Source organism: Photinus pyralis, unplaced genomic scaffold (assembly GCF_008802855.1).
Source record: "Photinus pyralis isolate 1611_PpyrPB1 unplaced genomic scaffold, Ppyr1.3 Ppyr1.4_LG2, whole genome shotgun sequence".
In the NCBI taxonomy this organism is placed as follows: domain Eukaryota; kingdom Metazoa; phylum Arthropoda; class Insecta; order Coleoptera; family Lampyridae; genus Photinus; species Photinus pyralis.
The window spans coordinates 32,426,792-32,453,563 of NW_022170403.1; the positions used below are offsets into that span (position 1 = coordinate 32,426,792).

At 35.4% G+C, this 26,772-nt stretch overlaps 2 protein-coding genes across 4 annotated transcripts in view; one reads left to right on the forward strand and one right to left on the reverse strand.

Moving 5' to 3' along the window:
- Positions 1 to 530: 530 nt before the first annotated feature.
- On the reverse strand, positions 531 to 1,842 carry LOC116162661 (1-acyl-sn-glycerol-3-phosphate acyltransferase alpha). The gene is made up of 5 exons (XM_031476319.1): positions 1,622 to 1,842; positions 1,441 to 1,574; positions 1,147 to 1,328; positions 936 to 1,101; positions 531 to 889 (listed from the first exon to the last, which is right to left on the reverse strand). Exons 1-5 carry the CDS (start codon positions 1,804 to 1,806, stop codon positions 723 to 725), a joined length of 834 nt encoding a protein of 277 aa, XP_031332179.1. The 5' UTR covers positions 1,807 to 1,842; the 3' UTR covers positions 531 to 722.
- A 399-nt stretch (positions 1,843 to 2,241) lies between these two features.
- LOC116162655 (E3 ubiquitin-protein ligase HERC2-like) overlaps positions 2,242 to 26,772 on the forward strand; it is a 57,671-nt gene continuing 33,140 nt past the window's right edge. For 2 of the 3 annotated variants that reach the window (XM_031476308.1, XM_031476309.1), the window contains exons 1-19: positions 2,242 to 2,498; positions 7,615 to 7,783; positions 7,838 to 8,164; positions 8,218 to 8,374; positions 8,420 to 8,590; positions 8,637 to 8,886; positions 8,934 to 9,147; positions 9,193 to 9,309; positions 9,357 to 9,450; positions 9,498 to 9,721; positions 18,102 to 18,311; positions 18,357 to 18,633; positions 18,680 to 18,797; positions 18,853 to 19,334; positions 19,384 to 19,685; positions 19,733 to 20,057; positions 20,104 to 20,431; positions 20,479 to 20,661; positions 20,714 to 20,891. In XM_031476308.1, the coding sequence (XP_031332168.1) occupies positions 2,274 to 2,498; positions 7,615 to 7,783; positions 7,838 to 8,164; positions 8,218 to 8,374; positions 8,420 to 8,590; positions 8,637 to 8,886; positions 8,934 to 9,147; positions 9,193 to 9,309; positions 9,357 to 9,450; positions 9,498 to 9,721; positions 18,102 to 18,311; positions 18,357 to 18,633; positions 18,680 to 18,797; positions 18,853 to 19,334; positions 19,384 to 19,685; positions 19,733 to 20,057; positions 20,104 to 20,431; positions 20,479 to 20,661; positions 20,714 to 20,891 (4,351 nt within the window). In that variant the 5' untranslated portion in view covers positions 2,242 to 2,273. The remainder of the gene's footprint in view (positions 2,499 to 7,614; positions 7,784 to 7,837; positions 8,165 to 8,217; positions 8,375 to 8,419; positions 8,591 to 8,636; positions 8,887 to 8,933; positions 9,148 to 9,192; positions 9,310 to 9,356; positions 9,451 to 9,497; positions 9,722 to 18,101; positions 18,312 to 18,356; positions 18,634 to 18,679; positions 18,798 to 18,852; positions 19,335 to 19,383; positions 19,686 to 19,732; positions 20,058 to 20,103; positions 20,432 to 20,478; positions 20,662 to 20,713; positions 20,892 to 26,772) is intronic. The other variant, XM_031476310.1, reaches the window with a different exon arrangement.

Sequence of the window (26,772 nt, forward strand, 5' to 3'; positions counted from 1 at the left end):
TTTTGTTGGTTTAGTAAATACGCCGAGTTGTTGAATGATTTACAAGTACTTAGAATTTTACACTATAACTTTGGAGGTGATAAATACTAGTTTTTTTAGCGCTGACCAGGTCAACTGACGCATTAAGCAGTTCCTGATTTATTTCGTTTCCTCACTTGTTTTTTGTATAGATTCCCCTACAGTTGATGTCATGGAAACCAATTATTTTAAAGTAATTAAATTAAGAAAAGGTTTCCAAAATTACTATAAATTTTGTGTCATCATCGTCAATAAACCTGGTGCATCCTAAAAATAATATAGTGCATGCCATTTCAATATTATCACATTTTAAGTGCCCTGAGTAAAGCTTCACATCAAAACTTACAAAGTGTTGTAGTCAGGAATCTAAATGTCATTCAAGAAGCAATAGCACCAATCTTTGGACCATGTTTGCTTTATTTTTTTAACTATTTATTCGATGTCTCTTCAAGAGGAAATAATTCTAATTATTGTAATGGTTTCTCATTTGTAACTAATCAGAAAGACATATAAACGAATAGTGTTTTATGTAAATCTCATTTTTACAGCAGACTGATTTATTTAATCTCAAGGTGGTCTTAAATGGCATGCACTCTACATTGAGATCGTTATTTTCGATACGTTACTGTTATCCAAACTGTTATAACGTTATAAAAAATATATAATGTTTTATACATCTAAAATTTGCTAGTAAACTAAAGATTTCAACCCACACTAGCCGAGGATATGCCAAAAGATTCCATGACTTCTTTATTAGTTTCATGAAACACTGGTATCATTGCATTTCTGGTTGTCTCTAACAGTTTGTCAATATCGCCTACACCCATTCCCTCTGTCGAAATCGGTGGTAAAGTTGTCATTATAACATTCCCTACAAACCACTCGACTACTTTCACACGTGTTTTTGTTATACTTACCACAATCGAAACGTTTCTGTTTCGAATCTAAAAAGTAATAGTTTGTAATAACTACGGGTAATATGGGAATTTGAGCGGAGATTGCCATGTGAAATGCTCCTTTCTTGAATGAGTGTATTTCACTAGTATTTCTCCTTGTACCCTCTGGGAAGATCCATAACTTCGTCTATGGTGTATATATTTTATTAATGTAACCGACGAAGCATTTTACCTTTTTGCGTTTAACAATTTCTGCAGCCTCATTAACCGAGTTCCGTGCAGAATGCGAATGGACCCTGTCAATGAAAATTAAACCGCACAGCCATGCAGCGATACCGAATGGGCCTGCATACAGAAGCTCCTTTTTGGCCACTACCGTACATTTATCCATAATTTGCCAAATATCGAATAAACCTAAAATGTTAATTAAGCTGAGGTCATTTTTAATGGGCAATTTAGTTTAATTAAGGGGGCGGCGTAAATTTAAGTCAAGTGGAACATACCAATCTATTGTGTAAACTTATACCTAAAACATCAATTGAACTTTGATGGTTCGATACTATAATGCAAGCACGCTCCACTTCCAAGTGTTCCTTCCCACGTAGAATCCATTTCAATCCCAATACTGACGATATGTGTTTACAACAAAAGGCTGCGTATCTGTAAGCGAATTACATTAGGCTTCATAGTAGGTGGAGAGAACTTACAAAAAGTTTCTGACATCACCGGGCTTTAGGGCCATTATCGGTATGAGGCAAACCGAAAAGAACATCACCCAAACGTAGTAAATGGTAAATCTTAAGTAATATCGACATGCTTGACTAGATTCATACAAAAATGGTAATAGGAGAACACAAGCTGCCAAAAGTATTTCTAAATAAGAGCTGTTCATTTTACAAACGAGTCATGTGCACAACTGATTGTTTAATTACAACTTTACAGCTTTTGAGCGATAAAGAGTCACGAAAAAACTGAGTGGGGAAAACTAAACACATCGAGACCGCCTCCTACACATCGAGCACCCCCTTGTTTTTGGTCCACATGCATTGATTTTCCGCATCGTTTTTGACCGGCGTGAACTTTGCCGCACTTTAAAATGGACCAATCAGAAACGACATGCATCTAAAGTTAAAAAGTCCAGCTGTATTTATCACTCATTAAAAATTGCATAAAAAATTCGTAAGTCTCTTTTTAAATCAATAATGGTACTTCACTCTCAATGACGATTTGCCCCATTCCAACCATTAGTAATTGGTCATTGAACTTTAATATTTACCATCAACTCTCTTCCCTGTCAAAATTCAACTTCAACTATTGCAGGTGTCCCGATGATAATGCCTGCGATAAAATGAACAAACCATGTTTAACAGCAGTACGAAGTTGAGGCCTCAGTCCCGTTTAGATCTAAAATGGTTAAAGACCGATTTACAAGGGGCTTTCAATTCTCCTGACGGTATAGATAATTTGTGGAATGGTTTGGTGCACGATGGCGAGATTGTTGGAAGTTTTTCCGAAGAGATCATTAATGCGGCCGGTATTTCGTCGCGTAAAGCGGAATTTGGAAAATATTACTGCGGCGTAAAGGTAACATGCCCTTTGTATGCTCGTTACATGGCCCCCTTTTAGTCTAGATTGACTGTAGTGTTAAAATTTAAAAAGGTAAGGTGAATATATCCCAGATTGATAATAAAAAACCCACTTATATTGAGTGCACATTGTCTTAACTGCAATACGTCATAATAAACACATGTTTAGTTAACCCAAATCATTTTATAATAACAACTGATAAGGAAATATAATTCACACCGCATGCACGGGGCAAATGTTCATTATTACACTGCATTCTTTATTAATTTAAGGAATTTAATCAAACTGGCATGATATAGCTGAAGTAATCTTTCTTTAGGAATTTTAATCGCTTTTAAAACTTTCAAGCGGAAATCCAGTGAGGGGCCAACCTCACACAAATTTTCTTTAACAGGAAACAGAACATTCTGGATGTGCAAAGAATATGCGTATCATAATCAGACATCATCAATGTGTGGCATATGATAATATCGATCAAAGATAAGTTATTAGTTTGGACCACCCTCTAAATTAATTGTCAGAAAATTACTTAAAAGATGCTTGAGTAGGTACATCAAATTTTCACTTTCAGGTTTTACTTTTCATCCCCTAACCTGCAGTGGCCACCCTCTTGAAAACAATGACATATCCTAATAAACAATGATATTCATTCGTTATTTCATTTGCTTCCGGATAAACTTTTGAGTTCTGATTAGAGATTAAGAAAACCACACTCAAGAAGAATCAAGCCCATAGAGATTTTCTCAACAATATTGCATTTACCCTTTGTAGGTACCTTTCTCCGATACCATTTTCGAGAATTTAATAAGCTGACATGGTGTAATAACATACAGGGTGTTTCATATAAAAAAGTTACATGCTTGTTATCTGAAAAGTGCGATGTTTTGTTTTTTAAATTAGAGATTTGGATTCAGTAGAAAAATACACACAATTTTGATAATTTAATTGTCTTTCTTTACAACTTAGAAAGTTAGCAATAGCCACTTAATTTGAAACAGATACATCAACATCAAAATTCATATTTCTGGTCTCTCAAACTCCATGTGAATTTTACATATATATCATAACAGCAACAACACTTTGTTTGATAAATAATATCAAAATTGTTCGAATTTGTAGTAAGGAAACGTGCCCATGTTTTTGTTAATATACTCTATTTAAATTATGGAGGCTTAGTTTTAGACAGATCATCAACATCATATAACTTAAAAATCTGGGTATTTACAAATATGCACAGGAGCTGTGGTTAATTGCGTTTTTAAATGGTCATACAATGAATTGTTTTTTTTTAAATTACATTTATTTATTGTCAATTATTAGTTACATCATTCGTTTTCATAGTAAACAAAAACGCCTTCATTATCAAAGTTCTCTTTGTACAAAAAATAAACTGTCACATATTTATTGTGTATACATTCCTCAAGTACATATATCAGCACATGGTTGTGTAATCTAGTTGATAACCATTACTTTTTCAATTTGCAATCACAAGCTACTCCGTTTGCAGGTGTAATTCATGTTTGTTAGTTCAATTGCGTGTTATCGTAAACTAGACTTTGATATTTAGTAATTTGTTTAAACACCGATTGTCATTATTTGACTGTTATTGATTTTAGTTGAAAATCAAAAATGGTTTGAAATTTGTTTGACCTTGGCGCGTAATAATCATGTCTTTGTTTTACGTATATATACCTTGAAACTCTTTACTACAGCTTTAGATGCAGATCTTCTCCTTAGTAAAATGTGTTTGCCCAGATTAACTAGAGTCCTATGAACACTTTGAGTAAAGGCTCTGATAACAAATCATGTGATTAAGGTGTATGGGAGATATAAATATTGATGTTTCATAGATTATCATAATCGTATACCGAATACAGTTTTTGAATCTTCCATTTTAACACCACGTAAAATTCAATACCATTACTCCAGCGGCTGATTGAGTAGCTTCCCTCACCTTCTTAAGGCGGCTTTAGTCTGGAACATCTGATAGCTCAAATTAATCATTTTACGAAAAATCAATATTGCAGAGTCAAGTCGTCAAATAATTTTTATCAAGAACAATAATATTTAAAAACCTCTGTCTAAATGAATGTGTTGTGATTATCCTGAATTTGTATGTAAAAAAATTCCTTTCTTCCATAATTTTGCTATTCTTTAAATGCAACCAATGGTAAATCAAGTGAACAACAGATCAAGGTTGAATAAATGCGAAGGTTACGATTTAATCTGCAAAATCTCAATTACCACTTTTATTTCTTGTGTTGCAGTACATTTGTGGTGCAAATAAATTAATTGGTAGACAGGGTTTAAGCTGGACAAAAATTCCTATGGGCAAAAATGCTATCGGCTCATGGAGAACTGTAGCAAAATAAATTTTCTTGTAACATTTATTTTCATCGTGCATTACGATGTGCATTATTTTTACAAGGCCCTTAATAATTGCTACAAAATATTCTTTTAAAAATGTAACTTTACACCAATTCAGCAATAGCTGGCCATACACAGAGAGGTTGATCCGCCGGTTTGAACTGTAACGGATAAATACCTATATGTCAGCTTCATGCGTCACTGACAGACAGACAAATTTTTTCAAAAATGAAAATTTTGGCACATTTTTGCTAAATACTTTAAAAATGGCAACCCTAACTCTATTTATTTGTTGAGATTGTATTGTATTTTGTACCAAAAACAAACGATTTATGTGTCTCTGTCACAACTGACACCCCGTGGGCAGGTTTGTTTAAGATGTAGACAGGTTTGAAGCTGATAGCGTGGTTATGGTACATGTTATATGCAAAGACAATCACGATCCCAGAAAAAATTTCTAAGATATGACTGTTCTAAAAGTTGAATAGTCAGGCACTTAATATAAGTAAAAATGCCTATTTGTGTTTCTTTTATGTATAAATATTTTTATATATATTTTTGTTATTAGAAATGTCTATTTTGACCAGACTATACATTTTACCCCGCAATTTCCCTCCGTTTCAATGAAATAAACAGATCTAAATAAACAATAGGCAATTACAAAAATTCAAATTCAAAAAAACACTACAGAAATACAAACTCAAATGAAATACATCAACTCTGTGCTTATTTGTAAATAATCTCTCTAATTTAATAATCTCTTATATAGGGTGTCCCATCATTATTTTCGATGTTTAGACATAAATAACCTCGACATGACGTTGTTAATGCAACACTATAAAGGATCGCCTGGACTCCATTGAAAACCATTACCGTAATTACAACACACGAGATTTCTATAAGACATTTGCAGGAAATAAAATTGAAAACTGGCACTTATTGACCCAAAAATCGGTCATTTGCGGAACTAGTCAACGGTTCTGCACTCCCTTCCGGGTTCTCCCTGGAAATCTTCGCGTATACTTATGTAAAATCCCCGCTACCTACACAAGAAGAAATTCCCAAGCATATTTCCATGTTAAAAAATAACAGATCATCTGGAGAAGACAACCTTATTGCATAACTATTAAACAGCCATCAAGAAAATTGCATAACTCTGGAAAACTGAGTTGTTACCAGAAAACTGTAAATGCATTTTAATTTATCCGCTACAGAAAAAAGTCAAAACAGATCGAAGGATCTCGCCTACAAAGCACTATATGAGCCTGTTTGGACACAAGAACAGCTTGACCACAAAATTGGTGAATAGTAAGTCGGCTTTCACCCAAGCAGATCCTGCGCTGGGCAAATACTTTAAAATATAAACGAGTCAGATAATTCGTACATTTGTTGATTTCAGAAAGGCCTATTATATTAACAGGCTAGACTCCCAACATTCTCAAGGAATATGGACTGGATTCAAACATCATAAATGAAACGCTCAACGACCTTAAAAGTTAAGTTTATGGGTAAAATATCGGAATCAAATCAGGCATCCGACAGGACGATTGTCTGCTCCTAATTCTTTTTAACCTATCCCTGGACGAAGTTATCCATCAGTGGGTAAAAGAAACTGAAAAACTGAAATCAATGCTAATGGATACCTATACACTAGGACGACCTAACGAAGATATTAAAATTACCTGCATATCTTTTGCTCATTAACCTAGCCGTAAGGTAAAAGTCCCAATTATCGACACAATAGCTTGTTTGTGAGAATGAGAAATAGTCTGGGAATACGAAGGGATTTTTTTATGTGGTTTTTTTTAAATCTTTGTACCTTCCATTTCAATAGACAGTCATAAAATATTAAAATAATTTAAATTAAACAAATTAAAACGCAAAGCAGATGAATAAACAATTACGGACACATTTGCGAAAGAATGGATAATAAGTTCATCAAACTGAATCATAATCGAATGTCGTTGGAGGAAATTTTCAATCTTCTTTGAGCTGATTATTAAAACAAAATTGATATAAAACTAAATAGTTTTTTGTAAAATTGGTAATTAAAACGCATGCATTGGGTATATAGTCTTCAACACAGGATCACACCATTTATGACAACAACAACCCACACGTTAGTAAGGGAGGTAAAAAATGACTCCCCACTTTTTTGACGAAAATACACGCTTTAAAGTACCAGGAGTCTGAATCAGGCAAAATCTCGATGATGTCGATTGGTCTGTCTGTCTGTATTCTCATTTCCGGCTAAATGGCTGAACCGATTGGAACCAAAGTTGGTAAATATATTGTTAACCGTAAAAGGGCAGAATCGCATATTCGGAGGTGTGTGGGTGGTACCTGTGCTAGCCACAGCAATTTTTTTACTCCTATTTGGTAATTTGACTCATCTGTTTAAAAAGAAATATCCAAAAATGGATCACAAAATATGGCTAAATCGAGAGCCACATATAATACTTATTAATGAAACGTTTCCAATTGACCAATGCAGTAATCTAACTCACCCAGCAGTCAGAATTGGGAATTAACTATTAAATTCCTACAATCCATCTAAACAGGAAATTGCCCTAATTTATAAGTTTATTTTTTATGGAAATAGAAAGATCTGGGAATTTTGGTTTGGATTTCTAACAAACTGCTACTTACAAGAATGACTTCAAATAGATTTAATACCCATGTATATCTTTTCGAATCCTGTATTTACCTGAAACAAGTATAATAAGCCGCTTAAAATGTTTTGTAGGTGTTAACATGCACTTGCTGTGACGGTATTTGCGGACCCTATGCCGGTTGTAACTGTACTCCTTGCCAAAAAATAGATGCGGAAGAAGCCGAACAAAAGCAGTTAGAAAAAGACACATTTTTACATCCGAGTTTAATATTAGAATCTTGGACGTGGGGTCCTCAACCAAGTGTGTAACCATTACTACATCCGGCACACGTAATGTTTCATACTTAATTTTTAGAACATGAACAATTGGCTACTTTTATAACTAGCTTAAATTATCAGCAGCAGAAACTCTGCCTGGAGGCTGCTAGTACGTCTACTTCAACAATCAGACTTCAGCAACGTTTAACCGTTTTCAAAAGATACTTCATCGCATTAAATCGTTTCTGCATTGACCAAACTAATACGGCAAAAAGTGAGGCGATTCATGGAAAGATCATTAACAAGAATAACAGAATTAAGTCGACTTCGTCTTTTACTAATCCAGTTATTGGGCTTGCACAGGTTGGCTCTAGGGCCGCACTAAATTTCTCATTTGCTTTTCTGCGTAAGGCATGGAGATTAGGTATATTCCTGGCATTTGTTTTTGTAATTTTTGTCAATGTGGTTCTTGTTTAGGTGAAGACACGGATTTGTGTAATGAACTGTTAACTGAAGCTCTGGATGCGTTGCAGCAGCTACCAATTGCGACCCTCTTCGATCAGTCGAACGTCTCGCCAATATGGCTGGAAGTGGTGGAACGTTCGGCGAAATTTTTACGTCAAGTCGTTACTGGGTGAGAATTTAACCGAATGAACAACTATTCGACATTGCCTTGCAGAGACATTACAAGCGGGCGTCAGCATTGCGAAGTGCCAGTAGAAGATCAGCACACGTCTCTAAATTTACTGTTGGAACTGGCATTACAGAAGGGGACCTTGAGCAGCGTTTTGGATGTAGTCCTTCTCTTACTAAATTTATGGGACAAGGCAACACACTTAGATGACAATAGGTATCCATTCTTCGGTTATCCATTGTTTTATCGTGTGGTTTTGCAGATCAATTGTGAAAAATGCAAGTGCGCCAATTCTTCCTTTTCTGAAAAGATTCATAAGTATACCTCAAACTACCAGTAATAACGTTAAGAAGGATCCAGAGAAAATTAATTGCACTGGGATGTATCAGAAGATGCGACACTTGCCAGAAGACGACTCGCTTGAAATTGATTTTCGCCAGGCAGCTTTGGTGCTGATGTGTCATCTTGATCAGCTCGCAGCTCCTCATATTCCTTCGCATTCTTTTAATAAAGTACGAAGATTAGACGTGCGCATTCAGTTCATGATGTAATGTTTCAGTCCATGTTAAACTCGAATCGACAACAAACTTGGGTATGGGGCTACTTGGCATGGCTTGCGGGCGCCGCCGGCCCACATCTTTGCGAAGTTTTCATGGAGTTGGGCATTAAACAACTTTGCTGCTCCGATCGGACTGTCTTGGTTTTAACAAGAAGCGCAAAAGTGTACGCTATCTATTACAATTTGAAGCTTCCCTGTCCTAAATATGTGGAAGGTAATTGGGTGTGTCGCCGAACTAAGATTCTAGTAATAGTTTTAGGTTTGAAAGACAAGGAAGTTATTCAAATAGCCAGCCATGTCGAAGGAAAACATTTCCTCGCATTGACCAAAGATAAACTGGTATATTCGTGGGGAAATGGAGATAATGGTCGCTTAGGTACGCTACGTTGTCGTATAATAAAGTGTTTCTACAAATTAATTTAGGGCATGGTGATACTCTTCCAAAGGACGAACCCGTGGTGATTGAAGCACTTGTAGACAAAGACATAGTTAATGTTCAATGTGGAGCGACTTACAGGTTTACCTCACTTTGAATTGAGCAACAAGTAGACTTTTAAATTGTAGTGCCGCAATTTCCTCTGATGGAATTTTGTACACTTGGGGCCGAGGTAATTACGGGAGATTGGGGCATGGGAAAACGACCGACTGTTTTGTTCCAACTGTTGTGACAGGATTAAGTGGACAGCGTGTCGTTCAAGTTGCTTGCGGATCTGGTGATTCGCATACTCTTTGTATTACAAGCGAAGGTGGCGTTTACAGCTGGGGTGATGGAGATTATGGAAAGTTAGGTAATACATGATGTAGTAGCATTGAATTTATAACTATCAGAAGCGCGGGTTAAATGGCAGGATATGTGACTGTTTTCAATAGTTTAAATTACAAGACGTAGATGTCTCTACCATCGAGAAAGATAAATAATAATGTCAGTTTTTTTCCTTTGTTAATTATTATACAGGAATCTGTAATGAACCCACTACACACTGCATACAGAATTCTAGATACTCAAGAAACGTATTTATAAGGCATTTATGTGGCACACAGGATGTTGAATGACGCAAGATAAACATTCTTCCTTTCATGAATCGTGACCTACTTAACATTCCTTAAGGAAGATTGAATTACATTTGAACAGGAAAGCAAAAAATACGCAGGCATCCTTGATCACAGTAACTGAAATTAAGTGTACCTACCTATCTATTCTTAATTTTTGTGTGTCGGTTAAACTACCTAGGACAGGGGTCGCCAACCTATTGAAACGGAAGAGCCAAAAATTACAATTTACAAAATTTCCCAGTTCTTAGAGCCACAAATAATTTTTGATTCAATATTATAGTTTTTGGCTATATACAGGGTCCTGCAACAGTGCGTCGGTTTTTCCTACATAGCTGATAGATACCTGGTAAAAATATTGGTGGTTGCGGATCTACAGAAATTACTTTTGAATGTACAAGGTGTTCCATTTTTACGATGTCAATTAATAACTGATCTTTTTAAATAGAACATCCTGAATATTTGGTTGTTTCAATGCCGTTTGTTCAAAGTGCTATAACTATTCTTTTTCAAATGGAACTACCACTATTTTATTTCGCTATTCGATTGTCTTTTGTGTTCTCTTAAATGTTTATAAGGGGCGCGCTGTGCTTAAACTCCGCAGTGTTTAGGTTATTCAATATTTTTCACAAAAGTACCTACTCATTAATTAATTACGTGTTTATACATCGGAGTAGGCTGGCTATAATAAAAAAACAAAAGAATACCAGAAAGTAAACAAGTGTCAAAAATTAGATAATTATTTGCTGCAAGTGTACTTTTGATACAAAATAAGATTAATTAAAAAGGGGAATTTCGAACAAATGAACTAATTTCTTTAGATAAATACGGAGAGCCGCAACTTTATAGGTATCAAAAGAGCCGCAGGTTGCCGACCCCTGATCTAGGATCACACGTCATACCTGGCAATTTTGATACAAAATAAAAAGGTCGTTAACTCTTTACCTCTTTTCTTTTAAATTCTGACGTTTGAAATTTGTTCTCAATGGTTAACCGATAACTTATCGATAATTATCGATTAATAGTCAGTCGATAAATTTTAAAAAAATGGTCGACTAATGGATAACACCGATCAACAAAAAAAGAATTTTTTGGGCATGGGATTTACATAATATATTCTGACTATAATAAGCAAAAATAAATAAAAAGTGTGATTAAGACATCGAAAATATTTGCTTTTACAAAAGTTACAGCGATTTGATTGAAAGCTTTCAGGGGCGAAAATTAAAGCTGGAATCTTTGTTTTCCCTCAAAAAAAAAGAAAAATGGAGGGTGATATTTTTCCGCGGTTACTTAGCAAAGAGGAAAAAAAATCCTGGAACAGTTTTAAGGCAATAGTCCATGGTTTCCCGTTCAGTGTTTCCTGGGAAACCATAGAGCTGAAAATTATGACGAGCTGACAGGATTTGGTTTTGTTTCATGGGGTATAGAATGTCTCTAAAGAATAAAGATGCACAGGTTACATTCTCATTTAGATCAATTTAAGGATAATATGGGAGCTTATTCGGAATAACAAGGACAACACTTTGTCAAGACAATGGAACTTAGGCACCTTCCCAAGGCCAGGAAGCTGGAAGCATGATGGAAGATCATATTTGGGGGGTTGATAAGAAAAACTTCAGTTAACATGACAAAAACAGCAAAACTGTTCCATTTTTAAACATTTAGACTCTAAGATAAACAAATTATAAATGTAGAAACGTTACCATTTAATAAATCATACCTTATGTAAGTAAGATTTTATAGGTATTTTTATTTTTTGGTTTTTTGCATTTTTTTCACACAAAAACAAATACATAACCATTTTTTGTTCTAATTCTTATTTGTGGCTATAGAAGCAATATAAATAAGGTATATATGTCCCATGCGCAAAAATGCTGTAGACCGGTGTAATTTATCGAAAATTTTAAAGGATTGGTCGATAAATCTATAATTACCGATAATCTATCGATTAATCTCACAACTAAACTATTAAGATAGATAATTATCGAGAGAATATTTAACGACATAAACTTTTCAATGTTTAGGTATACCAGTTTACTTCCAACAAAAGCGATGTAAGAGCATTGTTGAGTTGCCATATGATCACAATTCACAACCTACTGCTGTACTCATTTTTGAGGATTATCGTCCACTTGATCACCTTTGATTTCAGAAAACTTCAGCTTCAAAAGATCCTGTTTTATTTAAATTATCTCTCGCAATACCAATACCAAAAAAACAAAAATGTTAGCGATGTACGCATGGATGATGTAATATATCGATTGAGAATATATATCGATGAGATTTATGAAAAAGTATCGATAGTTTTCTCTTGATAATTTACGCTACTTATCTATTAATCGATAAATATCAGAGATAGACAATTTTCGACAAGTGGCAATAATAATCGATTATTATCAGCAGCTAACAATCATTATTAATTATTTTCAAAAGTTATCGATAATTATCAAACGTTATCGATCATTATCGAAAATGATCGTTACGATTTATTGATAATTGTCGATTATTATCGAAAGTTATCGATAATTGTTTAAAGTTATAGATAATTATCGATAGTTATCGATTAACGATTAATCGATAATTATCAGACTGAACAGACTTATCGATAAATCGATAACAATTTCATTTATCGCTCAGCTCTAGTAGGTATACGAATTCACGTAAACTGGGACCGATTTATTTGTGCACAATGCTGCAAGGTTATAAAAAAAGCTGATTCGCGAAATTTAGTTATCAAATGTGAATGTGGAAATGATGTAGGTGCCAACTGCCAACAATTCCACTACTGGACTGTTCTGAGGTTCATTTAAATTTGCATTACCGAAAACTCCATTTCCACATTAACATTGGGTAAATGTCGCCAACTTTTTTTATACCCTGGCAGCATTGTGCACACAGCAAATAAAATTAACACATCGGTTCCAGTTCACGTGAATTCGTATTATATATTCTGCCAACGCGACGGCAAATGTGTTGGTACGTTTTTTTCTCTTCTCGCTGACCGTTGGTTTTCAAAATTCAAACGCTTACAACGGACAATATTTTGCCCTCAAATTTTTTTTGATCGTTTTTAATAACAAAATCTCCCGCTTTCAGTAAAAATAAAAAAATGTCGAACCTGCCCATTCATTGTACTGCCTGTGAATAGAATGTATGAAATTGCATTCCTTCAAGGACAAGGACTGCAAGCTTCGTTCGTCTAAATGTATTATTATTTACATTACACATTAATTATGTAACGCTTCTTAAGGGATCTATTTTTAGAACATTCCAATCCTATTTATAAAACCATTCCAATGAGAACACAAAAAACATCCCGAGTTCCTGACATCTAACGATTAAAAAGGAAAATATTCGAATGGTCAAAATGAATGGTTTGTAATGCTGCCATCTAATGTCAATGTAACGCTCCACTTTCGATCGCCCACGGACTTTCAAACGATCGAACTGCCCCTAGCGGCGGAAAGTTCGCATATGGTCACAAACTGTTATATGAGATCCGCGCTTCTGATAGTTATAAATTCAATGGTAGTAGATACAGAGTTTGGAAACTGTGGAAGATATGTAAAACAGAAAATCGTACCTGTTTTAACCTAATCATCAAAATAATTATTGCTTGTATTGTATATTGTATTGTGTGTGTGAGGTGAAGATGGTATTTAAGCAGTATATGGCTTAGGAACAGCCATGTAACAGACTTTGAGTCCCCTCCTGTTCAGAACTAAAGCTTCCTTGGCTTTTTGTAACATGGCCTTGATTAATAATTCGGCCTGTCGTTGCCCTGGCACTCTCTGCCAGATTTATTTATTTATTTTATTTAGGGCTTCTTTTATGTGGCGTTTGTGCACTCCTCAGAAGGGCTCTGGTCCCTTAGAGAAGGAAAAAGAAGAGGGATAAACAATGATCGTAAATTGTAGCAAATTTAATTTGTTCATGCATCAGTAGCATGGCTGCGTATTGTTTATTGGCGTTAGGTTATAGCTACAGATCGGAAATACAAACATATTTGAACAAGTAGAAATTGTGCACGACACAACAAATGAATGCATATCTTTTCTGTTCCTCATAATATAATACAATAAGTACAGGGTGAGTCAACGATTGCGCGGAGTAACTTAATGGCCTTGAATATAAAGCTTATCTAAAAATACAAAGCTTATCTAAAGAACTACAGCATTTCTTTAAGCGAGGATGCTAAACTCGAGCAATAAACCCAAATCGATTTGGAAGCAGGTTAACCAAGCTCTTAGAGTTGAAAAAGATACCAAATGCCCTGTACTAATTCATGAGAATCAAAAGGTGTCAGATCCCCATTATATTGCAGAAATGTTTAATAAGTATTTCGATACAAGTAATCTAAATACTGCGTATAAATCAACCAAAACGAATCTATCAATAAGTAATTTTTATAAAAATTGATACCTGTTTCCTACGGATCCCATGGAAATTCTAACAATAGTAAAAAAAAACCTTCCAAATACTCCATAGGCCTGGATGGAATTCCTTCAATAGTGATAAAAAATGTCGCTACAAATTTGCGATTCCCTTGGCTCACATAATAAATGAATGTCTTCAAACAGGAATCAACTTAAAAGAGCTAAAGTTATACTGATTCACAAAAAAGGCAACAAAGATATAATAGAAAACTATCGACCTATATCCCTGTTGCCAGTTTTCTCAAAAATTTATGAAAGAGTAATTTTTAACAGGTTACTTTCATACCTTCAAAAATACAAATTGATTTTGGTCAGTCAGTATGGCTTCTTGCCTAATAAGTACTAATGATAGAATACGCTTTTCGTTGAAATTCATATTGAATCAACTTGATAGACGAAAACTGGCGGCAGGGATTTACTTCGACTTATCCAAAGCATTTGAAATTATTGATCATCGGATCTTAATTAGTAAATTAGAAAGGTACGGAGTCCGAGGTACTGCTTTGAAGTTGATGAAGTCGTACTTGAGTAGTAGATCTCAGCAGGTCTATATTGAAAACAGCAATGGTTCTGGAACACTGTCAGAGACAACTAGTTTAAACAAAGGGGTGCCACAAGGGTCCATTCTTGGCCCATTGCTCTTTTTACTCTTCGTCAATGATCTAAAACCATCACTACAAATTTCAACACTTATTCAGTATGCCGATGACACGTCATGTTTGTTTGCCAGTGAAACTGCTCAGGAATTGTCCGACAGTCTAACATTAATATCAAAAAACATGGTAGAATGGTGTAATAATAACAAAAATTATATCTACTTGAAAAAAATTACTACTCCGTTGGCGAGCTTGAAGCGAATTAAACGAGACACACTAACATCTTATTTTCCTCAATGTATAACGTTTGTCCTTTTTATGTTTTTAGTTTGTCTTTTTTTCTATATTATTCTACATTCATGACAATGCCAATGTAAATGAATTTATTCATGGCAATAAACTATTATTATTATTAAGATAAAATTTTTCGATAGAGTGCTTTTGTATTATATGGTTGAATATTCTATTTATTAAACATATTTGGAATTATACAGGGTACGCTCATAAGTAGGGCGCTAAAATGGTACATTTTTAAAAATGGATCCCCCTGTATTTAAATTCTTTTTTAGTGCATTTTTTAAGAATTAAAAAAATGCGCTATTGTTTGCGTTTTATCCATCCATCCATCCGGACCCACTTCTGCGGTTTTGAGCTACTTTCAGGGGAATGGTCCTAGAGTACTGGATTTTTTTGCAATATGTAGCCTATACCTTGAAGGTGTGCCAGACGGCCATCAAATTTCGCTGTCTCAAGGGGAGGTGGGGGGGGGGGGGCTTTCCTGAGATGCTGTTTTTGAATTTAAAACGTGCCTAACTTTTACATGCGACAACCAACTGGTCTCGAAATGTGCATACGCATACCTTTAGTGGTGCCAAGTAAAATGTTTGAAAATGGGCGAGGGGGCGGGGGTGAACACACGTTCTACCCTTCATGGTATGTTAATAAACGATCTCCACCGTAATGATTTGGTTGGTACAAACTCGGAAACATTAAAAAAACCACTTCTTTCATAGATCAGTAGGTGTCCGGGGGGAGGAGAGAGGGGGTAGAAATGAATTTGATCTTCTATGTTTTTCCAATTGAAGGTATCAACAAAAGGAACGGTTTTCTACCAACTACCGCTTCCTTATCAAATGAGGGGATTTAGGGAGAGGGGGGTGTGGAACTGCTTTTATCCTTCATGGTAGCATTTTAGACTTAAATGAATTAATCGAAAATTGAATTAATCAACATAATTTTCGTTTTGGTCGAAGCAGATAAAGATTGTCTATTTACATGGCCACCTCGTTATTATCTAAATTACATATAACTTATTTATGATTGGAATTTAAAAACCAGGAAAACCAAGATACCATAGGACAGTGGTCGGCAACCTGCGGCTCTTTTAATATAACACTTGCAGCAAATAATTATCTAATTTGTGACACTTGTTTACTTTCTGGTATTCTTTTGTTTTTTTTTGTTACAGCAGCCTACTCCGATGTATAAACACGTAATTAATTAATGAGTAGGTACTTTTGTGAAAAATATTGAATAACATAAAAACTGCGGAGTTTAAGCACAGGACACCCCTTATAAACATTGAAGAAAACACAAAAGACAATCGAATAGCGAAATAAAATAGTGGTAGTTCCATTTGAAAAAGAATAGTTATAGCACTTTGAACCAATGACATTGAAACAAGTAACAATATGCAGGATGTTCAATGTAAAAAGATCAGTTATTTATTGACATCGTAACAATGGGACACCCTGTACATTCAAAAATAATTTCTGTAGATGCGCAAGCACCAATATTTTTTACTATGTATGTTTTGGCTATGTAGGAAAAACCGACGCACTGTTGCAGGACCCTGTATATAGCCAAATACTATAATATTGAATCAAAAATTTTTTGTGGCTTTTAAAAACTGGGAAATTGTAATTTTTGGCTCTTCCGTTTCAATAGATTGCCGACCCCTGCCATAGGACATTATTATCAAAAGTTGAACGTTTTTAGAGGAGCTAAAAGATAACAGAAAATTGTACAGGGCGTTCCATTAAAAAAAGTGAGATTTTTTAATATGAACTTTTGTAACTTTGGACCTACAAAAAAAACACCCCACCCCGTAAGGTATTTTTTAATGTTTTATAGTAGATATATTTATTTGACTTTTACTTTACCCAGGATAAAAGATATAGAGCCTGGAATGAACATTTCAGTAGTAATTTTGACAATATACTGACGCTTGCAAATGCCAAATTTTTCATACAAATCTAATTATCTTTATAACTACTAGTTTTTCGGATGGTTAATAAAAAAGTCGTACAATTACATGTAGAATTAAAAAATGCATTCAAATACAGGGGTTCCATTTAAAAAAATGTACCATTTTAGCGCCCCACCCTGTATAATTTAAAATATTTTTATAATGATAATAATAGTAATGTTTATTGCTGTTAACGTGCTTAGAATTGTGCATTTACAGAAGTCAAATAAGGAAAACATATTATTTAAATAGCACTTAAAAAAAAATAATGTGAAGAATATTCAACCATATCATAATACAAAAGCACTCTACCGAAAAATCTTATCCTTAAGGCATTAAGTTACTCCGCGCAATCGTTGACTCACCCTGTACTTTATTAGCCCTGTACTTTATGACCGATGCGGCCACCTCTTTTATAAAATCCTCCACAAGAATTGGTGGGTATCCTACTACATTGCCCAATTTGAATCTCTTGGTTCGGTGCAGTGCTATAGCAGCTGTTTGTTCAACTGTTGGCCACCATATAACAGCGGCATATGTGACCATGGGTCTGATGATAGTTTCATACGACTATTTGGTCATTTTAGGCGTTAAACCCCAGTTCCTGGCCTTCTACAGGCCTGGGATACCAAAGTCGCCTTTTTTATCACCTCCTCTCATTAGCATTAAGTACGAGTCTTTATAGATCACATATCGCTAATGCCAACACAAGGTCTAAAGAGGATTGTAAGTATTTGCTGCCATAAAATCGACAAGTTTTGCTGTTGAATGCAATCGAATGATTTTAAAAACGCCCTTTTTAACTTGCAATTATTTAGACTGATACATTTTGTAGGTCGTGGCGGATCCGATGGATCAAATGTTCCACTGCTAATTGATGAGTTCCAAGGGATCGAAATCACAAAAGTATATTGCGGACCACAGTTTAGTATAGCTCTTTCGAAAGATGGACGCGTGTTTAGTTGGGGTAAAGGAGAAGGTTGGAGGTTAGGCCATACCACCGAGGAACATGTCCGTTTTCCGGCTGTCATCGAAAGTTTGCAAGGTGAGATTAAATAGACCATCATTTTTTACAAGTGTTTATAATTAGATCAACGCATTGTGTCCATAAGTTTGGGTTCAAGTCACACTTTGGCATTAACTGACCGAGGTGAGGTGTACGGCTGGGGTAAAAATGAATATAAGCAGATATCGGACTCTGCCGATCTTTACATTCAACAGCCATTGTTAGTAGAGCAGTTGCAAGGTCATGGAATAGTAGGCGTTTGCTGTGGTCCTACGCAAAGTTTTGTGTGGTCTGATCATAATGCGTTTACGTGCGACATACATGTTCCTTTCGTCATCGACTTGAGTGAGCAAACTTTTAGGTAGGTAAACTCGCTTTTGTAAGCGTTAACTCACGTTATAATGCAGGTTAATCGATCAACTTTTGTTGGCGGTTTTGGAAAATGGTAAGCAGCTCTCTAACTATCCCCCCAGTCAGTATAAGGAATGTATTACTGTTTCCGTTTTGAATTTACTGCAATTGCAGGTGAGATAAAGCGTTGTTGCTTGTAGTATCGAATTGTAATTATGTTTCTGACCAGCTGCACTGCATAATCAGTAATAATGTGGACAGTCGAGGATTGGGGTTGTGTATCGGTAGCAAGCTGCTCATGAGTCTAAAATCTAAAGTTGTTCATTTGGCAAGCGCATCAGGTGTTCTATCTACTATACAAGCTGCAGCTCAATCGGCTTTGCAAACTGGTTGGAGCGTATTACTCCCAACTGCCAACGAAAGAGCTCACACTCTTAGTTCTTTGTTGCCCAGTTCAAGTAAGGGATTTCGAATTGGTACCCAATTTACCATTCTGAGTTTAGATCTAGATTCAACCGTGATCAGTTGCGGCCACCGTTTTATGACGGACCTACTCGTTTGGAGCTTAATGGCAGATGGAGGTTTGGAGATAGCACTCACTGAAGCACTTGATACGGAAATGAGTGAATTGGCCGAATCAGAGGAACATATGCATGTTCCGACATCACACACTACTATACCGCTGCTACATTTGGTTAAGCAATTACTCAAGTATGTTGTATATCTGATGTATTCTTTTGTATTCGGCGACTCCTTTCAGAAATATCAGTTCACTCACTTTGTTACGGTTACAAGAGTTCAGTGCGTCCGGCAAATTATTAGTGCAAAAAAATACGCTAACGCCAAGTTTAAATTTGTTACTAAAATTTCAAAGGTTATTAGTCGCCAAGCTTTATACTAAAGATGACGCTTCCATGCAAGCAGCCGAGGTTTTACTGCAAAAATACTTGTACCATTTGATTCCTCATGTGATCGACACGATTAATCACGCTTATGAGGTTGCTGCAACCAGCTCCAAGCATTTTTTGCATGTGCTGGAGATTCTCAAGCTTGATATTGTTGGTAAGGAAGTGCATACAGCTTCTTCACCTCTTTCACATGTTTTTTAGATATACTACTGCCTGAAGTGATTGTAAGTCTCATATTACTACAGAAGGAAATAAAATTATTTTTACTGCCAATGGATTGGTTGCGAGTGTTTGACGAACTTCTTCTCTCTCTGGATAAGTTTTGTCGTTTAACGCCAGATATTGACGCTACAGATTCCGACGACATAGCATGGCCTGGTATACTTCAAACACGGAGTAACCATCACCTACACAAATACCACGAAGACTTACCATTGATACGTAAAGCAGACTTAGAGAACCATAACTTAGATGGCGGCTTGTGGGTGGTTATTAATAACAAAGTCTACGACGTACAGGATTACAGGTTAATTGTGCACTTTTGTTGGAAATAAATTCAGAATCTTTTTTAGAAGCGAAAATCCCACTATTATGGAGTTGTTGCAAAAATATTCCGGAAAAGATGCAACTGTAATTTTTAGCAGCTCATCTCACGGTTTGGCAACACTGCAGACCATGGACGCTTACATCGTCGGCAATTATTGCCAACCTGAGCCGGACATATCCCACATCCCACTTAATTGTCTCAACGTTGCGAATACTCTACTCGATACCGAACGCCACTTAGCTTTTTTGCTGGGTCTACACGCTTTTCACATTCGACAGGGTTTGCCGTTACAGCAGCCTGAGCTCTCATCGAAAAGTTGGACTAATCTATCTTTTCTCAGTGGCGGTCTACAGGTAACCCGAAATGAATCGCCAACTTTATACCAGCCGCACAATTGCAGGTTATTCAGCCACCAAATCCGTACGAAGAGGAAAAAGGTGAAGCGCGCAGTACTAATTCCACTGCCGATAACACACCGACCGAACCTAAAATGAACATCTCACAAAAACCTATAAAATATTGGCAGCTGGGAAGAGAACGTATTAACTCGTTCATTAGCGCTCTCGCCGAAAGTCATCTGTCGGTAATTTAATTTAGTCGAGTGTGCTTAAAGTAGTACATCATTTCTTTATTAGGATTCGTATGTTATTGCATTCCTGGCTATAGTAGAGCAGCATTCTAAGCAAAATAATTTTTTAACTCGCGTAGACTTTTCTTTCGAGCATCCAGTGGAGGAAATCGGTAGGGTTTTGTATGCAGTTATTTTAAAACATTTAGGACTCGGACATATCTTGTTGCCAATATTAGATGCATGTAAGTAGACCATTTTTTATACGATAATTTACGCTTTAATAGAATCATTTTTTCAATGTTCTCATTTTATGTTTCAATTTTAAGAATCAAATTGTGAATCACAAAGGTGACGAGAATTCACATAAAAACTGCCATTTTGTGAGACATTTTATAGTATGAAGTACTATGAGCTGCTTGCCACTTTGTCTTTCTCACTATTTCTCATAGTGTTGTCTAGAACCTTAGACCCTAAACTTAGTAACAGCAAAGAGTATACAACGTAAAGAGCGAAAATTGTAGTGCATTCATTATTGGACAATAATTCAAGGATCAATTGAACGATAGGACAAGTTGCTCGAGGATGTGTGTGTCGTTCTAAAGATCGACCAACATTAATTAAACTCAAGAAATAGGGAGAGTGAAATTTAATTAAAAAAACGTTAATAGCAAAACAATCAAACCCAAATTGAAATCAGGGTTGCCCTTCTTAATCACACGAGAGTAGTTCTAGGGACTTAATTGATTACAAGGAAGGAAAAAAAAGCTATTGAAAACCTTCCAGTATATGTAGTCACTTTCTTACTTGTTTTCCAATTTCTATCAATTTCACATTATAAGAGTTTTTAGCTTGTACAACATCAGGGAATTTTATCTTCGTCATAATAATCGTGACGTTACACCGATATTTAAAATATTGTGCCAAGCGTACAATCTTTCACGGAAATGAAATGAATTACCCAAGATGGTTTGAGCTCAGGCGTCCGAGATATATTTTGCGCCGTAAGTAGAACACCGCACATGCGCAATAGCATCCGAATGTAAACAGAGGAAACCCATAGGCGGCGCCAAAAGGTGTCGCTTTATATTAAATTACAAAACATATTTTGTAACACCCATGGAATGAAGTTGTACCTTTTGTACTACTATACGTTCACCACAAATTAAACACAGCATTTCAATTGCTACTTTCGTAAAAACTACTCATATTGTCTACTGTAATATCGAAAATTCGAACTACAACACAGTAAACCGCTTTATGTTCTATGGAAATAACACGTCACTGAAATGCCGGGAATGTGAATTGTACTGACAACTCAGTGCGCATGATCGGTATTCGACTTGTATAGGGTACTTAACCCCCAGGTTCTACGCTAACTTCACACTACAAGAACACGGAAATAAACTCAACCCGGCAACGTTTAAAAAATGGCCACCCGAATGACTATTCCCTCCAAAACTAAACAAGATCCCACTTAAATTTGTGAGAGTGTCACGTAATCAAACATCTAAGGCAGGCCGCCCTTACGTTAGTTGTAAACAACGCTATGACCTGAAGCACAGTAGGGACGTAAAATAAAACACTGAAATTGTGAAAAGTTTGTTTAATAAGGATCGTTATTATTAAGATTGTGAAAACCTGGAAATTTAGTTGATGGCAAAGCCAAAAGGTGTCGTACTCTCGCAAAAGTAACTGCTCAGGGTAAAAAGAGCACGACGTAGAAATACCTTGCAGTTTGATTAATACAGGCCAAAAGTTAGTTAACAAAATAATTTGTAAAAGTTTAAGCAGTAATTAACAAAGATAGTAAATGCATATCAACAATGTTGATTACATTCAAGGTTAAAAACAAGTTTTGGGAACAAATGGTCAGGTGAGAGCAGGTACCTAAATTCTGAGAAAGGGTTAAGAGTACAGGATGTGACTCATCTTTGGTGCAATATAGTATATTAAGATACAAGTGTATAATCAAGTCTTTAAAGCACGCGCAACGAGTTTAAGGGCACGACGCAAAGCGGAGTGCCTTTAACGTTGCAAGTACTTTAAAGACCAATTATACACGTGTATCTTATAGTATTTTTTATTATACCTGCAGTATAATCTAAAAATAGGAAATACAATGAAGTCATATTGACGTTATACTCGAATACATGTTTAATTAAGTGGGCTGGGTGTTCGAAATTTCACGATTGCCATGGAAATGTCACTTGACGTTTGCTTATAATCATCATAATCTTTGTAAATAAAACGATTTCCGTTGAAAAAGATAATACACCGTCCATTAAATCGCTTGTTGTAAAATCTAAACAAACTTTGGTAGGTGTAAAATCCAACTCCAGTAAAGCCTATTATAAAGAATATGAAAAGTTGTTTCCATGGATGAATAGGAAGTTACTTACGAATACAGTCTTAAATGCATCCCTAATGCTGGCATATATGAAGGAAATGTCAAAGGTATTTAAATCTTCTATATTTTGGTGCATTCATTCAAAACTTTAAAGCAATGCTGCGATTAAAAAGTGGAACAGATTTGGAAACATACCTTAAATTACGCGCGTTTGTGAAAGCTTCAACGAAAGGATAGGTACAAAAGCCAAAGAAATGTTCTGCATTTACAGAAAGCGACCTAAGAGGATTTTTTATTTCATCCAGATGACAGTTTCAAAAGTCATACTTGAAGTATCGTTACTTAGCAACTTTAAAGCACGTGTGTTTTAAAGGCCCTTTTGCGCACGCATTTGAGTGTTTAAAACGGAGATTGTGATTCAGGTATAATAAAAAAGTCTTTTGTTAACTATCAGCAGAAATATATGGAACTTAGCGAGTCGTAACTCATTTATCGCACATAGACTCTAAACCGAAGAGTTTTGATTAGCATAATCTCGCCCCCGCAAGATAGGTAGCATCACCCCTCGTTTGGGGTTTTGAGCCTACAGTTGAATATCGAAGACAATTACGGAATTAGGTGTCATAACTCAATTTGATTACATTGCTTTAGCTCTCTGTTCTTTATTCACTCCTCTCCCAGCGGTCGTCAACGTTTTAATCCTCACCGACCACCAAACAAAAAATATTTAATCTAGGGGACAACTACTTAAATAATTTTTAAAATAGTAACACTATGTTTGGACATAAAAACACTTGTATATTTAATAGAATGTCTATTTAATTTAATATCGCAACAATGAGTTAATAATTAATAAAAAATAATATTTATACCACCGCTTGGGGACCGCTGCTCTATCCCATTACCCATTATCTTTGCTTCACTCATAATTAAAATATCGAGATTCGTCTTTAAATTCTTTACTTCTCCATCTTTGACTATCCCAAATCCCTATGGTTATTTCCTTCTTTCTGGTTGAGATTTTCAACTGCTAAGTGCTGAAACCTAGTAGCAGAATTGCTTTCCCGTATTGCACTCCCTCTTAGTGATGGTGGGGAATTATCCTTTGATTTTTCATTTTGCTTTTGATGTCTCTTTCCCCTTTTTTTCCACGTGTTAGGTTGCTTAAGGCAACAACCCCCTCCTGGTGTTCGCAGCCGTCCATTCTGGTTCAGACGCTGCTGTCAGTTTTGGTCCACCTAGAGTATTTTATGAATCGAGGAAAAAAAAACCCGTGAAAAAAAACCCTGGAATAAAAACCCACGGAATAAAAACCCACGGAAAGAAAACCCCCTGGAAAAAAAACCCTGGAATGAAAACCCCCTTTTTTAAATCTCCACAATAGGTAGGTATACATCTTAGGGCGATTGTACAAGGCAAGTATATACCTATAGTATAAGTTATTCCAAGTACAAAATCTGAAAATTGGATTGAATGTTTAGATTTTATACTTTAAATAGCTTATACCTGGTATATACTTGCATTGTGGAACCGGCCCTTCGTAAAATTTCTAAAAGTGCGAACTGTGTACTCCTGTGCTGAATTAGCTTGCAAAAAGCGTTGTTCATTGACTTATACCCGGTTTCACAAAGAGTGTTAGTTAATCAATGATTATATGGTATATGATTGGTCGATTTTTTATGTTTACCAAATGATATGGGCTCAAACCAACGTTATTCATCTGTTAAATATTAACAAATGATTGTGATCTTAATCACGTTTGCGAAAACATACTTTAAATTCATTTAAAATTACACCAACAACATTTAGGTCAATTAATCCCAAAAAGGAAGAAAGCCAAATATGTACTGCTGCAAAGTAGACTAAAAAATATCTGCGAAGAATACAGCGCCGGACAAAGAGATGTGGTAAACTTCTTAGAAGCTATAAGTCATAATATTAGGTTTAATTAGGCTTAATGGTAGTTTAGGATAATATGCAATTACGTATTTTGTAAAAATTGTGAAAATTTGTTAATAGAATATCTCAACCGAGTTCTGTTTGATATTCCTGTTTCAGTAAACAATATGCAACTTTAGAGCTCTCGCGCAATATTTCCTTTTTTTCTCTGTGGTTTTTCTTCCGATTTTTTACCAGGGGGTCTTTCTTTCCGTGGGTTTTTTTCCGGGGGGTTTTCTTTCCATTTGTTTTTATTCCGGGGGTTTTTATTCCGGGTTTTTTTTCCAGGGGCCTTTTTTCCGGTACCGGTATTTTTTTCCCCGGTACCACCACCCACACGTAACTCTTAGCATTCTCTCATTATTTCCTTAGAATTTCGACAACCTTTACAATCTTCATAACCATTATAATTTATTATTTTTTTTAATTTATTATCCCTCTCTTGTTCTGGGCCCTCAACAGGCTTTCGCCCAATGACAGAGTGACTCGATGCATTTTAGAGGTGCCCCTGCAGAAGGTCTTAAGTTGTTCTGTACTACTCCGGTATTTACCTTACGAATTAGGAACACTGCAGGAAAACCTAATTCGGAGTAACCGGCAGAATGCTCGAAACCGATCTAAGGAAATTCCCATCTCTGCCACAGATGAAAAATTCACATCAACTCAGGTTCGAACACCCCACCTCCGGGCTATGTAGCCCAACTTTCTACCACTGAGCCACACAGACCGTCAATTCTTAGGATCATCATAGAATCTTCTAATAATCTTCTTGAAGTCATATTGGAATCTTTTCAGAACTTTCATAGAATCTTTGTTAGAATCATCTTTAAATTTTCATACTCTTCTTGAGCCCTGTAATCTTCTGGAAAACTTTTTTGCGTTTTTGTTAAATCTGCTGACGATCTTGTTCGAATTTTGAGAACCTCTTGTTCTGCATAAACGTCTTAGAGTCATCTTAACATTATCTAAATTTGCTTCTTAGAATTTTTAGGAACTTCTTTTAGCATCATTTTAAATAGCATTAGAACTTCTTGATGCAATTGTCCTATCAAAATCCACTTTTTACAGCACATTCACTTTTAATTAAAACCTGAAGTTTCTTAGAATTTCCCTAGAATCTTTTCCTTAGGATCACATTCAAGTTTTCTTGGAAATTTTTTAACAGCTTCTACTTTTTCTCTATTAGAAGCTTCTTTTATAATTTTTTTTAGAATCAAGAATCTTCAAAACCATTAAAATTTGATAATTTTGTAAGGATTTTTGAATTTTTTTAGAATCATTGAAGAATCACTAGACTCTATCATAGAATCATTATTTTAGAACATTATCATTCCAAAAAAATATTACATTATCTTTTGATTAGGCGACCAAAAGCTTTGTGAATCATTTCTTTTTATGAAAGAATGTTATACTGCAATTTACTGTAGTTATTAAATCTATTAGTCCATTATAGTATTTTTGAGATGCATTGATGAATGTTTTTCATTATATTGTATTAGTTGTAACATTTTTCTTTAGTACTTAGCAACTTATAAAAATGTGAGAGAAAATTAACATCTAAAACCCGTAAGATTTTCCATCTTTAGTTGTATACTCTTTGGTAACAGGCAGCGCAAAAAAGATGATTAAGTCTAATATTCAAAAACCATTTTTGACAAGAGCAATGAAGTTTATTGGGAGTCATCATCTTTCTTAAATCTCTCTTTGGTTTTAATGCTGGGATCTTGAGGATCAAGCAGGCGTTCAGATTACATTTTGTATAAATTAAAAAAAAATAATTTCAAGAGGGGTAAACTGCTCACTATACCTCTTTTAATGAAAACTGCGCTACAAATAAA

Bases quoted from the DNA above. Each gene is read 5' to 3' on its own strand.
- LOC116162661 (XM_031476319.1), bottom strand. From the start codon at position 1,806: ATGAACAGCTCTTATTTAGAAATACTTTTGGCAGCTTGTGTTCTCCTA. The intron at 1,329-1,440 runs GTATAAGTTTAC...TTAACATTTTAG, and splicing joins AAGTTCAATTGATGTTTTAG to GTTTATTCGATATTTGGCAA. The intron at 1,102-1,146 runs GTAAAATGCTTC...TATACACCATAG, and splicing joins AAATTGTTAAACGCAAAAAG to ACGAAGTTATGGATCTTCCC.